General features: G+C 42.8%; 2 protein-coding genes across 2 annotated transcripts in view; both read right to left on the bottom strand.

The window, feature by feature from the left end:
- The window catches only part of MKNK1 (MAPK interacting serine/threonine kinase 1), a 43277-nt gene extending 41552 nt beyond the window's left edge, over positions 1-1725 (bottom strand). The window contains exon 1 of the mRNA XM_082226777.1: positions 94-1725. The gene's annotated coding sequence lies outside the window, so the exon portion shown is untranslated. The remainder of the gene's footprint in view (positions 1-93) is intronic.
- Positions 1726-5437: 3712 nt separating this feature from the next.
- On the bottom strand, positions 5438-18524 carry MOB3C (MOB kinase activator 3C; the record flags this gene model as incomplete). Its single annotated transcript, XM_082226807.1, has 3 exons — positions 5438-6930; positions 12789-12991; positions 18107-18524. 3 exons carry the CDS (start codon positions 18522-18524, stop codon positions 6901-6903), a joined length of 651 nt encoding a protein of 216 aa, XP_082082933.1. The 3' UTR covers positions 5438-6900.
- Positions 18525-19862: the final 1338 nt, after the last annotated feature.

Genomic DNA, 19862 nt, shown 5'->3' with positions numbered 1-19862 from the left:
TTATAACCCATTCCTCTCTTTTGGCAAGCCCTGTAACCACAGAGCATATTCTGCCCATTTATCTCCTCCTAATAACAATAACTTTGAACTTACTGTAGTGAAATAATATACAAGGATATCTTCACTGGAAAAGCATCACATCCCAAGGACCTGGAGCAAGTGCTTACTCGCTGTGTCAGCTTTCCCAGAGCACCTGGGAAAGGAATAACCATCCAGCTTAGCCAGATGTAACTTGATTCCAGTTAGGAGTAAGGGGTTTATAAATAAGCTCCCTCTAATTTGACTAGAAATAAGACTGGTATGCTGTCTTCAACTTTGTTTGCTGTGTCACAACCCCTGACTGCTGTAGAATTCCTTTTTTTCAATTCACTCTCTGAAATATACACACGTATCACTCTTGGAAAATTACCCAAAGCCTGTCTTGATCCAAGGAAAGATAGCATCTCTTCCAGCAGGGTGTATGTGATCACTGCCAGATCACTTCCAGAAATAGCTACTATGAACTAAAGAGGAAGAAATGTAATCGACAGACTTGTGACTCTAGTGTCAAGATCCTGTGTAATAAATCGCTTGATACTATATGTGTTCTTACTTTATTTGACACAAAGACAGCTGGCTTTGCTGAAGGCAGTAACCAATTCTAAAGTGGCTTTCCAATCAATGTGGGGGGTTTTTTAACTTTAAAAAAAAAGGAGGAGGAAATCCTAGCCTGTGTTATGATCCTTGGTCAGCTATGATCTCACTAGCTCTATTGACTTAAATCCTCATATTACGAAGGAAATCTGAAGTCCATCATGAGTGTTTACCTGAGGAGGAAGCAAGAATGTGCCTCTTGTTTCATTGCAACTAACGCCAAGAAAAGATGTAAGGTTGCACCCAACATTAGCTCTACACAAGGAAGCACAGTGAAATAAATGGCATTGACTCACTTAGGTCCATTGATTTCAATGGGTCTAATCTGAAAAGAACTTAGTTGGCTATAACCCATAAATTGCACAAGAGTTCGGTTTTCCTTTCTCCCCATTCCCCTCCCCACAAATCTGCTCTGGAATCCCTTAATGGTGAGGAGGAGAGGTAGAAGCAGCCTAGCTGTGCAGGAGGATGCCTGGCCGTTCTAAGGTATCTCGTCCATGGGCAAAAATGAGCCATAGTTTTATGGATTGTGACCATTATTCAGCTAGATCAGAGCAAGTCAGACCTCTCTGAGGATTGATTGTTCTTTACCTCATGGACTGGTCCTGGGCAAACTTTCTGAAAAGGTCTGCAGTATTTTCCAAAAGCCATCCGTGTAACCACTCCATTTTAGCCATGAACAGCCACTATCAGACGCATGTGTGTACATGTACGCACAAATGCTCAAAAGCCGATTTCAAGAATTACAGTATTAAGAAACTTTAGACTGATTTTATATTTTCCGGCATTAATGTAGCATAGTTCTGATGTTAAAAACATTTCCTTATTGTGATCTTAATATAACACATTAGCAAAAGTAGTAATATGGAAATAGTGCTTAGTGCCGTCCACAGCCAGTCACCTGCAGCCTAAAAGGAACCTTCTGCAAGTCTCAAGTTGTTGTATTGTGTATCCAAAAGACTAAAGACACAAAGCAGTGCTACTTAAGTTCCATACATTCATTGCATATGGTGGCCCAGGTTTTTAATTGGCTACTTAAACTGACACTATTATTTACAGTATTATCCAGGTGTGGTGATGCCAGAGGGGGGAAACACTCAGGAAATTGCAAAGAAATAGAAACGTAAATGAACATTGAAAGTTTTTTGAAAGGTGCAGCGTAAAGCTTCATATGCAGAGTTTAGCAGAAAACACTCCAAGGCAGTCTTCTGCCGTGATTTGACCTGTGCAACAGTGTTTTCCCCACTCAGCATAGAGCTCCCCAACCTGCAATAGCGCATTTCTTCCTAAAACATTTCCAACTGACTCCACCAGAGAGAAAGTGGCAATTGCCCTTTTTTATTTGAAGAAGGGTGTGGACAAAGGTGGGGTGTTGCTAAAGTGACCTGGTTAAAGGCAGAAGGGAGGAAGTTAAACGGGAAGTGGATGATGCTGAGGCAGGAGTGGAAGCACAAAGAAATGTGAAGCAGGGTCTGTTGTGTAAGCACATCCTGCAAACAACAGAATGCGCTCACTCCCAGATTCTTACCTAGCTTTATGAATGGAGGGACATGCAGTTAGATAAGAAAATTCAGAAGGAGGAAGAATTCAGAGCTTTAGAAGACAAACATTTCTCAGACACAGGAATTTATTGGGACAAAAGTAGAAATATATGGTTATGTATATGGTTATATAATGTATAGTCCCAAATAAGTTATGCTGGCGTCACAGAATGAGAGAGACTCAAGGAATCATATAGGCTAGGTGTGGGCAGATTTCAGGCTTTAGGGAATCTACTTTGGGTTTTTCCAAGAACTGCAAAGTCTACTAATGGGAGAGTCACCCATCACAAAATAGGGAGTGGGGTCACCTGGAAAATGGTAGCATAGAGGCTAGAGCCAATTACTTTCATGAGACAAACACTGGAACAGCCTACATCTGAGTTGCTATAGATAGGAGAGTCTAACAGCCTACATTGCAGGCTAAAGAGTCTTTTGTTGCTGCTGTTACTAGATCACTGGGAGTCCAGATCCCTTGCTCATCTACTTCACATCATCCAGCAATCTACAAGCAGATTCTTTTTATCTTCTATTCATGCTACCTGCTGCAGGGATAGGGAGCCTGTGGTTCTCCAAATGTTGCTGGGGGTCTGACTCCATCAATCCCAGACAGCATACCCAAGTGACAGAGATAATGGGAACTGTAGTTGTGGTCCCTTTGCATCAAAGCACTTCTGTCAAGATACACAGAGAAATTAATAACACTATATTATCTGTAGTTGCTGATAAATGGTGCAAGAAAAATGATCGTATCAGCATCCAAGCCTCATAAACAAAGTCTCAGGGGGAAAGCACAGAACATGAAGAGGGAAAAAGGGTTCCCAATCAATATAATCATAGACGTCCAATGCAATTTAGGATGACACATTTTGAGTTAAAGACTGAGTCAATTATGCTGAAACATGTCTGTACCAAGGGAAAGTATGATACGTTTTCAAAAAAAGCATTTCGCTTTTCTCCCACTGACATTGATAAACAGACTTATGGAATGGTAGAGCTGGGAAAACTAGGAAGTCAGGTAATCTAGCTTGTTTATAATGAATCAAAATTGTCCTCCGACAACACCCAGGTCTAGTAGTTCAGTTCATCCAATGTGAATACCTTTCGGTTGCTGTAACTAGGTCATAAAACACTAATGGTTAAAGTCGGGGTTCTATAAAACACACCGCACAACACTGTTATTGTCTACACATTGCTGGCTTAAAATGCAGTTAGGTCATTCTTTTCCCTAACTTGGATTGAACATGTGTTTTGGGGAAAACACATCAAATCACACTATTCCACAAGAAACAACAGGGCAGATACAAGCAGTGGAGGCTGGTCCACTAGGGCATAGTCTTCCCAAGAAGAATGGCAAGAAATGTTTTCTAAAATCCCCCACAAAATCTCAAAGCTACACACTATTTATTGTGCCACACACACTTTATAATTCTATTTGAGCTCAGAGAAGTTCTACAAACATTTCTGTCCATCTACTGTTCTCTGGTCAATCAGCTCTCTTCACAGCCAATCCTAATCCCAAAGTATGACAAATTATGACATATATGACAAAGAGGTTCCTTCCATGTGTCTCTAAAGCAGAAAAACCCATATGACTGACTGGGCTGCCAGAAAGCTGTTCTTAGGAGGCCTGTCCAGCACAGCTACTATGGCAGGTATGGGAAGAGTCAGGACTGTTTCAAAAACAGTCCACTGTAGTAGCATCAGGCAATCAGAAGCATGTGCTAGTTCTGAGATTGCTCAGAGCTGTTTCTCTGAAGGTCAGAGAAGCAACATGGAGTGTTTTCTACTTTGAGGAGCTTTTTTCGTTTCATTTCATATTTCTTTTGTGACCTTACTAGAGAAAGAGCAAGCAAGCGAGAGTGATTCTCTTCCTGTGATAAAGGTAAAGGGACCCCTGACCATTAGGTCCAGTTGTGATCAGCTCTGGGGTTGTGGCACTCATCTTGCTCTACTGGCCGAGGAAGCCGGCGTACAGCTTCCGGGTCATGTGGCAATCATGACTAAGCCGCTTCTGGCGAACCAGAGCAGCACACGGAAACGCCATTTACCTTCCGGCCGTAGCAGTACCTATTTATCTACTTCACTTTGACGTGCTTTCGAACTGCTAGGTTTGCAGGAGCAGGGACTGAGTAACAGGAGCTCACCCCGTCGTGGGGATTCGAACCACCTACCTTCTAATCGGCAAGCCCTAGGCTCTGTGGTTTAGACCACAGTGCCACCCGCGTCCTCTTCCTGTAATAAGTATCTGTTAATTGGGAGAAGAGTTGGTGGGTTGTGTATGTGTTGCAGCAAACTCTGTATTAACCATTTCCCTGTCAAGAGGAAGAAGAGGTGCCTTTGAAAGGTCAGGAAGAGGCACTGTTGGGAAACATCTCACTTCTTGCTGTAGTGAAAAAGATAATGTCCCCCTCCTCACCGCAGTGCTGCAGTTGTTGGTGGTGGTAAGCTCTGTCTTACTGAAATACCTTTCTCAGCATTTGAGAGAGAAAGTTAATGGTGCATGTTGAGTGTATTTCTTTGTGGTCTAAATATGTTCTGTATATGTGGTGAGGGCACATGCATACACACGTAATATATGTTTGGCACACCCTCCACTGCCTTGTGGCCCTTGGTGAAGTTGGCTGATTTCCAATAATGCCTTCATACCAATAACACCTTCAGGCTGAAAAAGAATAACCATTCTTTGTCTATGGGAAATGACATTGTGAAGAGAAACCCATGATGCCATTTTGGGTGGCTTATCAAGAAACCGTAGTGAGGATCAGTGAATCCCTAGGGAACAGAAAATTTATGATTGCTTCAGAACATGTCTGCCGAAAGCATGTTGAAGGGTAGCACAACAAATAACTCAAACCACATTATCACTAGGCCGATTGGGTTATGTCAGTTTCAGCACAAATATTTTTAAGCATCTCAACGCTCTCATGAAAGAAGGAAGGCTGAAATGTGGTCGACAAAAAAGCTGACAATGACCTTTGGGTGGTGAAGCTGTTGAAAAAATTAAAGCAAGGGAAAATACCAAAGAAATATGAATAAGAACATCTAACACTTTAGTTTTTCTTTTCTTAGCAGAAATTATTGTGGTAGCACTTGTATGCATTGGTCTTTATCTCCTTGCATCTCTTTCTTTTCTTATTGGGAGAAGACACATATAAGATACAGGTTTTTCATGACACAAATAAGTAATGAATTCTTTATCTGCTTGTTTACCTGGAGAAAATATAGCATAAGGATTTTAAATGTCACAATAAGTGCTGTCAGTTAAAAAAAAAATGTGCAATTTTAATATTTAAACTTCACTGACAGAAAAAGTAGGACAACCCAAGATATAAATATTGTTGTAGAAAGTATAAAATCTTGACTAATAAAACTCATCGATGCATGTGGCTCAGGTCACTTAAGGAAAAAGTGAAGAAAAAATATTGTTCCCTCCCTTCTCAAAAGAAGAGAGTCACAGTCAATGGGGAAATGATCACTGGGTTTTATGGGGAAGGAAGACTCATGGCTCAGTGGTAGACCACACATTTTGAATGTAGGAAAATCCCAGGTTCAATTCTTGGCACCTCTAGTTAAATAGCACAGCTCTATACATGCTTATTCAGAAATAATGCCCCCTGTGTTCAAAGGGGGTGGCATCTTCTAGAAAGTGTGTTTAGGGTTGCAGCTAAAGAATCATAAATAGCTGTCGAGTCACCACCAGCTGGGGTTGGGAGTCTTGGGCTAGAGGAACCATTAATTTGACTCCTTCTAAAGCGTCTGTATTTTCTATAGTTAAAAAAAATGCATCAAAGTTCCTCAAAAGGACAAGATCTGCATGCTCCATAACTTCAATTCTTTTAGCAACTGCTGATTGTTTTATGGCACTGATTCCATTTTTGGGATTGGTATCAGTCTTCATAGGGCCTGTGTTTTCCCCTCAGCACACACAGTGGCTCATTTACTTGTGCAACGTGAAGAGATGTGTTCTGCTGGCACCTTACTGGGATGCTCCTGCCTTCTGTTTTTGATGTACTGGACTGCAAATATTTGCATGTGGGCTGTTGTGTGGATGCTCTGTTAGCTGAGGAAAAACTGAAGCAAATTGTTGTTTCATTCCACTCAGTTCTAATACTAATATTATTTTCTACAAATGACACCTTACTGGGGGGAAATGTTCTTCCAATCCAGCATTCCCAGTGGTCTGGTATCTTCCTAGCATCTCTGGTTCTCCTGACGAAAGCATATAGAGAGAGAAATAATCAGTAGCTCATTAAAAATAATAATGGAGGAGGGTAGGGTGATAGTGAACCATTTCCCCCCAATCCAGTACAAGGCAGGACATGTTGCTTGTGAACCTTCTTCACTTTGATAGACTAAAGGGGATGAACGTAGTCTTCTGTGTGGAATACATTCATCATTTTTCTTCGGGTCTCGGCGGAGGAATTCTCAGGTTATTTCCCCCTTTGCGCTTCAAAAAAGTTCAAAACAACTTAGGAGGAGGTGGGTCTCTGGAGGACAAAATGAAAGTAAAATGACACACAGCTGCAGCCGCTAGGGCAGAGTACAAGAGGCAGGAACATAATGTTATTGGGTCCATATGCCTACTGGACGTACTAGGGTCCACTATTTCCAAACATTTCAGTCCCTGGAACACAAAGTTCCTCATATTCCCAGCAGTAGTCGTTCAGATCACTGTGTGAGGCCCTCATGAGGACAGTTTGTCCGTTCAAATGATGCCCGAATGATCTTAATGGCAAATCCTTTCTGTCATTTCTTTCTGTGAGGGAAAAAAGAAAAGAAATGTAATTTTTTTTGAAGAAGTAGTCTGTGTCCACAAAACCTTTAGGAAAACAACCGTATGATTCAACATGGTGTACAAAGGACCTTGAATCACTCATAGGGTTGGGACCTTTGAAAGTGATTACGGATGGTCTAGCCACTCATCCCATCACTGACGCAGAATGGGTACGGTATCAAGAGGCTTTCTGCTACCGTGTTATAATCCAGGGTATGTAATCATTGCATACAAAAGTGGAAAATAGCCTACTAATGCATAGTAATAGCTATATCCTTTTATTATTCTACACAGTAATTTTAGCTTTCATAGCAGATAGGACAAAAAAATATATATGTGGCAGGTGTTTTATACCATCTTCCAGGCAATAAGTCTTAAAATTTATCTGAATATGCTGCATTTCTACAACCAAACAAAGAATCTGTTTTGTAGTCCAACTTTCTAGGGGTCCATTTGAAAAGCATGGTTGCTGCCTACAGGAGCCTACTCCAACCCACACCCCCAACATATCCCCCCCCCCCAAACTGAAACAATATTTAATTATTTAAGACTCACAGACCCCTGCTTTGCATTTTCTCAATGCAGGTGATCCATTAGCCAAAGCTAATTCAGTCTCAAAACCACGGCTGAACCCGGAGAGTCCGTACCCTTTAAGAACTGCTGCAACTGCTCTGCCACCACATTCTCTACTACCATACTCAAGATAAATGGACAGCAGTTATCGCCAACTGCAGGGTCCCAGGGTGGGAAGTCAACACACTGCTGTTAAGGACAGCCTCTGCTGCTTCAGCATATAGCATGAATTAGGTGCAAAGGTTCCCTTCCCCCAACAGACTGTTTCTTTGATAGAAGGGTTCCTTTCGTATCCCCATACTGCACATAGGAGGGAAAGGAACTTGCCCTTCACCACCTAAATAAATTCATGATTTCAACCAATGCACAATATTCCAGACTGATTAAATTAAATTAGTTTGAACTGATGGATGTTTGCAATATTTCATTGAATGTGTCAGTTAATCCAGGGGAAATATATGACTCAAGATTCTGGATTAATCTGTTGCATAAAAAATAAAATAAAATAAATCCCCCTTCACTTATTTCACAATAAACTCTTAATGTTTTGTAAGAAATCTGAGACAATGCAGTGGGTTTTTTTTCTTGGTAGACATTATTACATTTCTAAATTGATTTCAACTTAAAACAGCCTAAAGCGTTTAGGTTTGAAAGAAATAAGATTCTGAAGCAAGACACGGGAAGCAAAAAATAGGACAGAATTTCAGTGTCTCTTTGAGTTGCCTTGGTGATAACCAAAAGGGTCAACAGAAGCTGATAATCCACAAAGGGTTGTGTTGGGTCTGAAAAGAATCCAATTTCGACATCTTCGCTGTTTTCCTTTAATACCATGAAGAAAGCATAGGTAACAAAAGGAAATATGCACAATATGTGTAAAAGGGAGTTAAAAACAGCATCCTATCAAATATCACTTGGCAAGAAGAAAAGAGGTTGAACTGGTGAGTGACATTTACATATAAAGAGCTCCTGAGTTTGGATTTATATAGCCATGTGTTTTATGTGCAAAGGACTGAGGAGCATGGGAGCATGGGAAGAAACGTCATTTGTGAATGACAATGGAGAGAGTCTCTTTATGATATTTGAAAGAGAAGCTTACACAACTCAATGAATTCACTGCTCATGTGAATTCACCAGACACAAATCCATAGTAATAGAGGCACCAATATAAATGCATTGTTGTGGCATGTGATCAGTCACTTGTCTAAATCAGGAGTGAGGAACCTTCAACCTGTGGGCCAGTCTTGGCCTGGCAGGTGGTCAAATTTGACTTGTAAGGTCATTTTTAAAGAAATCACACCCACCTGCCAATCAGCTGACTTCACTCCAAGGGTGGGTCACCTCAGTGGCTAGCAGGCTGGTAGCAGTTGATTCTCTTCCCTTTCTTGTAAATCATGCATGCAGCCAAAGCAGTAGGATTTAACTCCAGCTCATCAGCTGATGGGCAGGGGTTAAATCCTGCTCAGTTTGGCTGTGCATGCTTGTTTCATGTTGGGAACAGGCTCGCAGAGCCAAATCTCAGCGCGGGGCTCTTTGAAAGCCATTTTGCTAACAGCTTTTTAGACCTCCAGGTTTCAGTCCTGTTCCTGGGGCATCCATGGTCATGACAAACCAGTTTCCTGGGTTTTCTGCCATGCTCATAAGCTGGCATTTTCTTTGTTGTCACAAACATTCCAAATGCTGATGGAAGTAGGAATGAGCAAATCTGAACCTCACAGTCTTTGGGTTGCATTCTACACTGCACAAGCAGAAGTCCACATGTGCAACAGTGTTTCCCCCATGCTCCCACAAGACCCACTCTGGCGGGTCCCCCAACTCTCTGGTGCAGATTTTGAGTATGTGCATAGGGCTGCAGGGGACAGGAGGGGGAAGTTCAATTGCACAAACAGAATTCTGCTGCGTGAGCGGAACAGTAGTGTTGGATACAACACTTTGAAAATACGTCAGACCATCTATGAATTGCCACAATAGAGTTAGTAAGGGCAGCAGGAGGGGTGGAGAAACAGCCAAACACATATGAAGAAGTGATGTCAGCTGGTGCCAAATAGATTCTTTTGAAGAGGGCTTCGATTTGAGGACAAAGGGTTAAGCCCTGGAAGCAGAAGCCCACAGCATGAGAAGCTGGAAAAGACAAGTCACTAACATCTTGAATGCACTTGGTTTGTATTAGTCCCATTCTAGCTAGTGGGCTTATTCTTGTTTTAAGCTAAATGAAAACTGAAAACATGTTCTATTATGTAACATTTGCCTGTGCAGTCCAAACATTCATGACCATCTTCAAGTTCTGAAGGATAACAAAAAAACAGAAACATCAATTCCAGGATTCTGTCTGCCTGGGGAACACAGTGAGAGTTTCTGCTTTTCCAATCAAGATCTCTTAACGCCTCTGTTAAAACAATATTTCCCACCCCCACAGCCTAGTCATTCCGCCCACAGATCTGAAAACTTAAAAAAATGAGTTGAAGTATATTATTTGCAAGTATTCATCTCCCACTCATTTTTAGTGAGGAATATGTGTGAGCGAGTGTGTACGCATGCAGCTGTGTGTGTGTGTGGCAAAGACTAAATAATCTCCTAAACAAAAGCAACAAATTTGTGCCGAGGAAAGCAGGGGCATATCTAGGGGTTGGCTAGATTGGCCCCAGCTAAGGGCGCAGGCCTGGCAGGGTGTGTGTGCGCGAAATGCCTCTCTACTGTGGCTCAGAAGCAGCTGAATTTTCAGACTGGCTTTCACTTTAAGCCAAGAATAATTATTTAAGCAAATAATAATAATAATAAAATTATTCTTGGCTTAAAGTGAAAGCCAGTCTGAAAATTCAGTTGCTTCTGATGCTGCTTCATTTTCTACCTTTTTTTTCACACTTCAGATTTCCAATTTCCCCACCTTTTGTTCACACTTTCTCATACCTTCTGGGTACCACCTCCACATCAGCTTGTTTAAGTCCTTTAATTTTTCTTCCTGACACAAACAGTGACCCATCTCTACATCAGACAACATTCGTTATGCTGAGAAGGTCCCCACAGCCGCTCCTGTCTTTCCCAGAAATAATCCAAGGCTTTGCCAATGTTATTACTTGTTGCAACAAATCTGTTTTACACTAGCAAAACAAATTATTGTTTCCTTAGGAGACACATCTCTAAAATTAGTCTCAGGCCAAGAGAGTAAAACCATTCATTTTATACAACCAAGTAGAATGAAGGAAATTACCTAGAGGCTCAGTTCTGAAAAAGAAGCCGATTGTTTAATTTAAAGTATTCCAAAGCTGGTATATTGATGGGGGAGAATGTAGCCATGAAACACACACACACACACACACACACACACACACACACACACAAACACACACACAGAGAGAGAGAGAGAGAGAGAGAGAGAGAGAGAGAGAGAGATTTGAAGAGGTCACTTTATCTCAACTCTACTTTCCCTTCTGTGAAATGGAGAAATAATGACATAATTTGAGGTTATTACCAGCTGAATTGCATCTGTTATTTCCCCTTTCCTTAAAGAACGCATGACATGAGATATTGAGGGAAAAGGACTGCAGAGACATGGAGTCGGTTGATGCCCAGATTCCAGAAGTCTTCCAATCTATTAAAGTCTCACCTACCCTCTGGGATGTGGTGCTTCCATTTCATGCTGATCTAGCATTTCATCCACAACCACCAGGGCCAGGAAGAATTTCGGATTTCAAAAAAAGGAAATCTTTCATCTGCCTTTGTGAAATGCAGTGAAGTTTGATGCTAAAAACAAGGATTCACTTTTCTTCCTCTTATTCATAAGCTCGCATGGTTCCTCAAGGTCATAAGAGGCCATAAGCTCTGTCTCCATGCCTATAGCTATGCCTATAGGTTTGTCAATTCAGAGAGCACCTGAAACCATAGTTAGGAAAACCATGGTTTGCACTGCCATGGTTTATTATTCTGGTTTACATTCCTGACTTAGTGATGATGGTACGTTTCATGTCAATACCATATTGGATGGTTACTTGTTAGTTGAGGACATTTCAGTATCCTTGCTCCCTAGCATACATAATAATATAATCATGACTCCTGACAGAGGGGAAATGATTTTTTGTGATTGTGTTACACGACTGAGATAGCTCAGCTGGTACAGCATGAGACTCTTAATCTCAGGGTTGTGGGTTTGAGCCCTACGTTGGGCAAAAGCTTCCTGCATTGCAGGGGGTTGGACTAGATGACTCTTGTGGTCCCTTCCAGCTCTACAATTCTAGGATTCTATCAATTTCATAGTGAATGTGTTAGACAGACGATGCTTGCTGCACATGGATCACTTTGAAAGTGGGAATCAGCTGTGCATGTTATAATATCCCAGTACTAGAAATTAAGATAAATCCATATATTCTTTCTAGAATATATGGTTGGAAAAGACGGTACAAGGTCAGAGGCATATAAATTCACACTCGGAAACACGGCCAGCAAGCAACACTAACTGGGAGTTATTGTCACTTAGCAAGGACAATTGGGGAGAAACTTCCTCTTATTATGTCTTAAGGGAAGCAGCAGGAAGGAGGGAAGTGGATTAGAATCGATTTTTGTTTTGTTTTGTTCTTCTCAGCCTCTTCGGTTTCCTGATCTCTAATTACCTTTTAGGGTCAGCTGAATTATAGCTGCTCTTATGGATGTGAAACATTGTACCCATTCCCTCGTCTGTTAAGAAGTGACTAATTTTGACTATATTGCCAAAGTTTAGAGAGATCAGGATTTCGCCTGTTAACAATCATGGCGCTTGTGCATACCATTAATTTATTACAATTTATTACCCACCCTCACCCTAAGATCTCAGGGTAGGTTACAACAATTAAGACACACCATTAAAAACAGTTCAAAACGCTAATCACCGTCATCGGTTCATCCATCCTAGCTGATTCTTAAATGGAGCCTTCTAAGAATAATTCCTAGACAGTGGAAAATTTGTGTTTATAGTGTGAAATAGTTGATGTGATGCACATACACATATGGCATTCTTCTTAAGGTTGCCTGGCCAGCATTCTGCTCTGAACTCTGTTTAAAAAAACAACAGGGCATTCTCCTGACAGCTGGGAATCTCTTTCAAGCCTTTGGAATGTGATCTCCATAAGAGCTTGGAGATGCTGACAGCCCTCCTGGCCACCTAAAGGAGCGCTTACGTGTAGTTCGCAGTGCAAACTTAAAGAGTTTTTGGAACACTTTAAGTCTCCAGTGCTCTTCCCTCATCCAAAAGGTATCGCTACCAATCAGAAGCAGGGTGCATAATGTACCTATGTTCTTACCAGAGGCTCTAATTCCCTTTGGTCGACCAAACTGAACTCGCTGATAAAGTAGTAAAAGTGCTTGTAGCAGGTGTTGACGTGAGCTTCGGCACCCATGCTGATGATGCTATCAAAATGGTGGATGTAGACATGGACAAAGACTCTGAAGAGGCGGGTGAGGATCTTGGTGCAGATCTGCTGGAAGTTCTTGGGGAAAGGAACGCCTGCAAGACAAAAGTGGGGGGAGTGTTTAGAGCTTTCAATACTACTGTGGGACATTAGGCTCTATTTAGGGCCTTGCATCTGTGCATCCTTCCTTTTATTCTTATTTATTTATTTTCACATTTAGGCCTCAAGATGCTCAAGGCAGCATGCATGATTATCCCCCTCCCCATTTAACCTCACAACAGCCCTGTGATGTAGGCCAGGCTGAGAGATGATGATTGGCATAAGGTCATCCGATGCACTTCATGGCTGAGTGGGGGGTTTGAACCCTAGTCTCCCAGGTCCTAGTTCAACATTCTAACCACTCCAACACCCTGGCTTTCTTAAGGACAACAGCTATTGTGTTCTGGTGTGCACAACAGGGGTAGCTCAATGGTATCCCTCCAGATATTGGTAGACTGCAGCTCCCTTCATTCCTGGCCATAGGTCATGCTGGCTGGGGCTGATGGGAGCTACAATCCAACAGCATCTGGAAACTACCATGTTGGCTACCCCTGGGAGGTAGCATGGCCCAGAGATGATTCCTCAAATAGTACAGAGATAACTGATTTGGTTTGTTACCCACTTCCCTAAATTCCCTGGTACAGGCACATGTTTGTAGTTTTTTCAATTCTGAAAAAATATATTATACAGTGGTACCTCTGGTTACAAACGCTTCGGGTTACAAACACTTCGGGTTACAAACTCCGCTAACCTGGAAGTAGAGGGACACGGGTGGCGCTGTGGGTTAAACCACAGAGCCTAGGACTTGCCAATCAGAAGGTTGGCGGTTCGAATCCCCGCAACGGGGTGAGCTCCTGTTGCTCAGTCCCTGCTCCTGCCAACCTAGCAGTTCGAAAGCACGTCAAAGTGCAAGTAGGTAAATAGGTACCGCTCCGGTGGGAAGGTAAACGGTGTTTCCATGTGCTGCTCTGGTTCGCCAGAAGCGGCTTAGTCATGCTGGCCACATGACCTGGAAGCTGTACGCTGGCTCCCATGGCCAATAAAGTGAGATGAGCGCCACAACCCCAGAGTCGGTCACGACTGGACCTAATGGTCAGGGGTCCCTTTACCTTTACCTTAACCTGGAAGTAGTACCTCGGGTTGAGTACTTTGCCCTAGGATGAGAGTGGAAATCGTGCATCAGCGGCGCGGTGGCAGCAGGAGGCCCCATTAGCGGAAGCGCGCCTCAGGTTAAGAACAGTTTCAGGTTAAGAACGGACCTCCGGAACGAATTAAGTTCGTAACCTGAGGTACCAATTTATAGGGCTTCAAAAACAGCAGTAAGTGGTCCACCAAGACCCACAGCAATTTTATAGTGGTCCATAGAAGTGGACAAGGGGAGTTTCGAAACAGCTGCTTGAGTGTTTACTGAATACATGAAACCACACTAGACCTGCAGGGGGAGCTGGAGGATATTCTTAGCACTGAATGGAGCAGCACTCTGTTACCACTCTCATAAAAACAACTGTGGTATATACAACTTGATCACAGTAATGGGAAACAGATGAAACAGCCCCCTAAATGATCCACCACATGTGTTCCATTGCCATGCACACTGCACTGATGAAAAGAGGAATAACCACAAACAATTAAGGGGTCTGGCAGTTACATTTTATTTTCAAGCGGGTCTCAGCTCGTCCGTGTTTCCCACAAATGCATTCCAGAGTCTGAAGACAAGCCTAATGAGCCAATTATGCACCTGATTTTAATGAAGTCTGGAGTTGTTGGCAGGATTCATAGACACGAAGTTGCACCTGCAATAAGACATGCAGGTTTCAGATGTGCTAATGACTGGGAAGTCAACAAGTGCTGTTGTCGTGCTGTCTGGAGCTTAAAAGCTCTTTTTGCTGTGGCTTGTAGAGTGGAAATAACTACAGCAGAATCACAGAATCACAGAACTACAAAAACCTTGAGACGGCTGCTCCAGGACACTCAAGGATTGTTCTTCCTCTTGAGAGTACAAACTGAAAGCACTTTGAATTAAAAGTGGAGAGTGCAAATGCTCATTTAAAGAATCAGAAAGGCTTCTTTTCATGCATCCACAGACCTCTTGTGAAAGATGGAAAGCAATCATTCTGATGCTCTAGTTGCCATGAATAAAGTCTAGTCAGGCTCTGTTGGAGTCCAGACTGTTTTCGCATGTGCATACGCTGCTATAGGCACGAGATTTGAATACCAGACTAGTCTTGTCAAATTGTGGGCTCATAAAGTCCATATTACATCCTGGGGGATCAGTTTCTGAACAGTGTCTCTTTAAAATAGGCACACGCCCGCCACATGCTTGTGCCACTGCTACATGGCCTGCGGTCCCCAGCTTGATTTCTCTTACACTGTACAGTGTAAAGATGAAATAACATCTGAACAGCACTTTGTATGCTGAAAATACACTGATGTGAGTAGCAGTTTGGAGACCTGACTTCTCAATGCTGCATGTCACTGCCATGGGGAGGGGCAAGGCAGCTCTGTCCACCCTCCCCTGTTGGCCACTATTTATTAACTCTAATCTCCATAGATAACAGTTCCCCCCCCCCAATGAATGAATAATTATGCACAGTTGTGAAAAGTTATTCAAGTTTCAGAACTTTATAGTGAGCTTTGGTACATCATTCTAGACTTCTCTATTCCAGTGGGAGGCCTTTCTGCCGTACATTGTGAACACAAGAAGCAAACTGTCAACAGTAGACGAGCAGGCAGGAAGTGCCTGGCATGGTGGCTTGGATGCAGATAAAGGCTTCCCTCGAGCCAGGAAGTGTGGTGGAAATCTGATAAGCAAGACATCCTTTTTGATGTATGATGGTTTGCTGGCCACCCACAACCATTCTGCTCAGGAAATTCAGCTAGTGGTTGACCAGCCAACTCCAGGTTCACCTGGAAGTTAATAGGTTTTCTAGATCCTGCCACCTGGTTGTTTGGCTAGATGTCATACTGAGATTGTGTTTTGGGGCAACGATTTCCATCGTGAAATGAAGTTTCCCATAAGGGCAAAAAAAAATTATTTTTTAAAATTTGTTGAATTTCCTGTGGTGGTCCATTTAGCCCAGCACTCTGTTCTCACAGTGGCCAGCCAGCTGCCCGTGAGTAACCTGCAACCTATACACTCTCTCTTCCTGTGGTTTCCATCACCTGGCTATTCAGAAGCAATACTGCCTCCTACCAGTGAGGCAGAGAATAGTCATTATGGCCTAGTAGCCACTGAGAACCTTATTCTCTGTGAAAGTCGGTTGTGTCTCACTCTGGTCATCTCAGTCAGATTTTGTATACTTTTTTTAAAGCACCTGAAAAGAAAGATGATAATTGGATGAGTGTGCCTACAATAGGGAGCAATGCCTCCATCGTATCATCCTCTGAAAGAAACTATTGTCCGTCTACCACCACGTTCGCACATGGAACAGGGTAACAGAATGGTACTGGTTGGATGGGGAGTTCTCTTTCGAAGACAGATGCTTTCACACAGCATCACTTAACCCAACAAGGAAATAATGAGAAGTGGTGTATCAATGCATTATAAATGAGAGGCATTAAGAGCAAATAAATTACAGGACAGAATGTTAAAGGATTTGTCTCTCCAAGCCAAGATTTTGTCCCCCCGATGTGTTCAAATGAAGCCTGGTAATGGGATTCCTTATTATTAATCACTACAAAGTAATTGTAGGAATTAGCAATTATCCAAAACAACGGCACTTATACAGTGAATTTTTTTTTCCAAACCCCATGAGACATGGGCATTGTTAACAGCCTCTCCTTATGAGTGTGTGTGTGTGTTTTAAACCAGCACTTAATGGGAATGGTACAAGAACAGCTGCACATTGTTGCATGGCATTAACTCTGAAAGGAGACGGGGTGGCAATAACACAAGCAAGCCTTGACGAAACCAGCCAGCTGCAAAAACAACTAGAAACATGCTGTGTCAAAGTGGTTACAACGGGAGAATAACCCAAAAGGCATCATATTATCCTTCCCCCACACCACACACAAATCCTTTGCCATCTTTGCAAAAGGGCCTTGGGGACTGAAAATGGAAACTGCAAATAGTCAACAGTACAATGCAATCCTAGGCAGGTGGATTCAAAAGTAAGGATGGTATTCAACTAAGTTTTACTCACAGTAAGGAAAGGTAAAGGGACCCCTGACCATTCGCGGACGACTCTGGGGTTGCGGCACTCATCTCGCTTTACTGGCAGAGGGAACAATGGGAGCTCACCCTGCCGTGGGGATTTGAACCGCCGGCCTTCTGATTGGCAAGGCCTAGGTTCTGTGCCACCCTTACTCACAGTAGGCCCATTTAAATGAATGAACATGACTAAGCTACGTAGGAGACAGTGTGGTGGGGACACCACTGCCCTCACCTGACCGTCGGTTGTGCTGGTCTGCTAGGAGGTGAAGGGGGGTGGCAGTTAAGGTCAGTGAACTGAGAACACACCAACAGAGCCAATCACACCAGTGCATTTGCACTGTGCCACTGACCTCACTGCCCCCCCTGCCCCTCCCCGTCCTGGTGAGCAGCAGCAATGTGACCAACCAGAGGCCAGATGAGCAGCAACACCTGAGAGCCATGGCCAATTGATAGTACAGTGGTACCTTGGTTTTCAAACTTAATCTGTCCCAGAAGTCCATTCCAAAACCAAAGCATTCCAAAGCCAAGGCGCACTTTCCCATAGAAAGTAATGCAAAATGGATTAATCCATTCCAGTGTTTTAAAAACAACCCCTAAAACAGAAACTTAACACAAATTTTACTATCTAAGGAGACCATTGATCCATAAATTGAAAGCAATAAACAATGTACTGCAGTCACACAATCAATCAATCAATCAATCAATCAGTAGCTGAACTGGGTTCCACACAGTCACAAAAACAAACAAAAAAGAGCCACAAAAACAAAAACGCAAAATAAATAGAGAAAAACAGACAGACCTCAGCTTAACACTCAAAATGGAAGTGTGGCACTCAAAACAGAGCACGTTCGGCTTCCAGAAAAAGTTTGCAAACCGGAACCCTTACTTCTGGGTTTGCAGTGTTTGGGTTCCAAGTTGTTTGAGTACCAAGGTGTTTGAGAACCAAGGTACCACTGTATATTGAACTGGGTGGACAAAGAGTCTGACCCTGAATATGCAGTACCCATTGCCTACTCACCTATCCTGGTAGGAAATATGTCCTCATTATTAATTAAGGTCTCAATCCAGTCCATCAGCATGCACATATACTGGGGTGCTGACAGCTTGGTGGGCCTCTTGTAGCGGTAGTCATCCTGCCACCGGTACTCATACTTGAGGCCACCCGACATGATGGGGCAGCTCTTCTCGGTACAGAATTCTGACATGGTCCCATAGATGAGATTTATCCTGTTGAAGAAGTCCACAAGGTGCACTGCGATCCAGTCGTTGATGTTCTCCCCTGGGGGAAGCTGGACCACAGCTTTTAGGTCGAGTCCCGATTTCAGAGAGGCTTGAGCTTTCTTGTGCAGCTCAAAACGCTGGGTCCCCGGCTCAAATTTCTTCCGGGGGCGGAAGGTTTTGTCTTTGTTGAAAACTTGCTTAAGGCACAAAGCCATTCTGGGCTGGAACCAGCCAGGGTGATGACAAGGCGGGCCAGTCTTTCCAAAGGACAAAAATAAAAATCAGGGTGGTTCCTAAAAGATAAAATGGACACAAAGTACTTAAGTCAGTTGTTTTACAATGTACACCTTGGTTACAGTGTTCAAAACTTCCATTGTTCCAGGCACATTTTGCAACAGGAAATTTCATAAATGCAAGCAGTTTCTAAGCTCTGGGCACAGTACTGTGCCTACGATTTCAGATTAAAACTGCAGAGTGGAAGAAAAGGAGGACCTTTTCCTGCCTCCCCACTTCCAGCTATTCTCTGAAGTCTGAAGAAGAGACCCACTTGGGGTGGGCAGGTGAAAGACTAGACCATGTGAAAAATGAACATAATATTTTAGCTGCAGTTCATTCATTTTCAGCTTTGTATTCTTGTTATAAAAAGTATGCACCCATAACCTAGGTTTAAGGTGCCATTTAGCTCCTAACGTTCATAACTCAGTTTCTAACACTGCTTGGTTAGGTCAGGTCTTCAATTCAGGCAAAAACAACCACCGCCAAATACATTCCGGATTAAATTTGCATCCTCACAAAAATGACCTGTAGCATCTACACCAGGTTTCAGAAACCTTTATGGGTCTCTGGGCACATTTCCAAACTAGATTATGGGTATCACTCTCCCTCCCCCCACCCCACACATAAACACACCACAGACAAGTCACTCAAAAAACCTATTCTATTTGATGCAGCACACTACTTCTTTCCAGCCTAATTTCAGTGTGGGTTCATGGACTCCACATTGGCAGCCCCTGGTCTACACAATCTCTCAGTGCCCACCATTTTGCCCATCTCTATCTCCCGTTTTCATCACTCTGGAAGAATGATTGGCAGAAGTGCTCTAGCCTGATGTAAAATCCTTCTAAAGGAATAATAAGGAAGGATGCGGTATAGATAACTTGTGGTCAACCATGGGCATTATTTATTTCATAAATGGTTTCCAATGAGGTATCAATTCACAATATGAACGTACATGCTTTATAACTCCGATGCTTGTTACACGATCAAGCCCCAGTGCTATTGGCAACTCAGGCCATCAAGCCAAGCAGGTTGCACAACACCATTTTTAGTGAGACTTTCTGAAACTGTGCAGAGATTAAAAAATAAATAAAAATTCCAGCCATAGAAATGGCAATGAAAACTATCGCTCAAGGGGCTACTGATGGGGTCAACATAAATATTGCAGTCCTTCTCATAAAATTCACACTTCTCCCAGATTCTCTGGGTTGTGTTTCTGAACCAAATATTTGCCCTCCCCAGCCCTTGCCTCACCAGAAATGGAATCCTTACTCTTC

This window comes from Podarcis vaucheri (assembly GCF_965113315.1).
Source record: "Podarcis vaucheri genome assembly, chromosome: 6".
In the NCBI taxonomy this organism is placed as follows: Eukaryota; Metazoa; Chordata; class Lepidosauria; order Squamata; family Lacertidae; genus Podarcis; species Podarcis vaucheri.
Note: the sequence above shows the minus strand (reverse complement) of the source record. Positions and strands in the feature narration are given on the sequence as shown.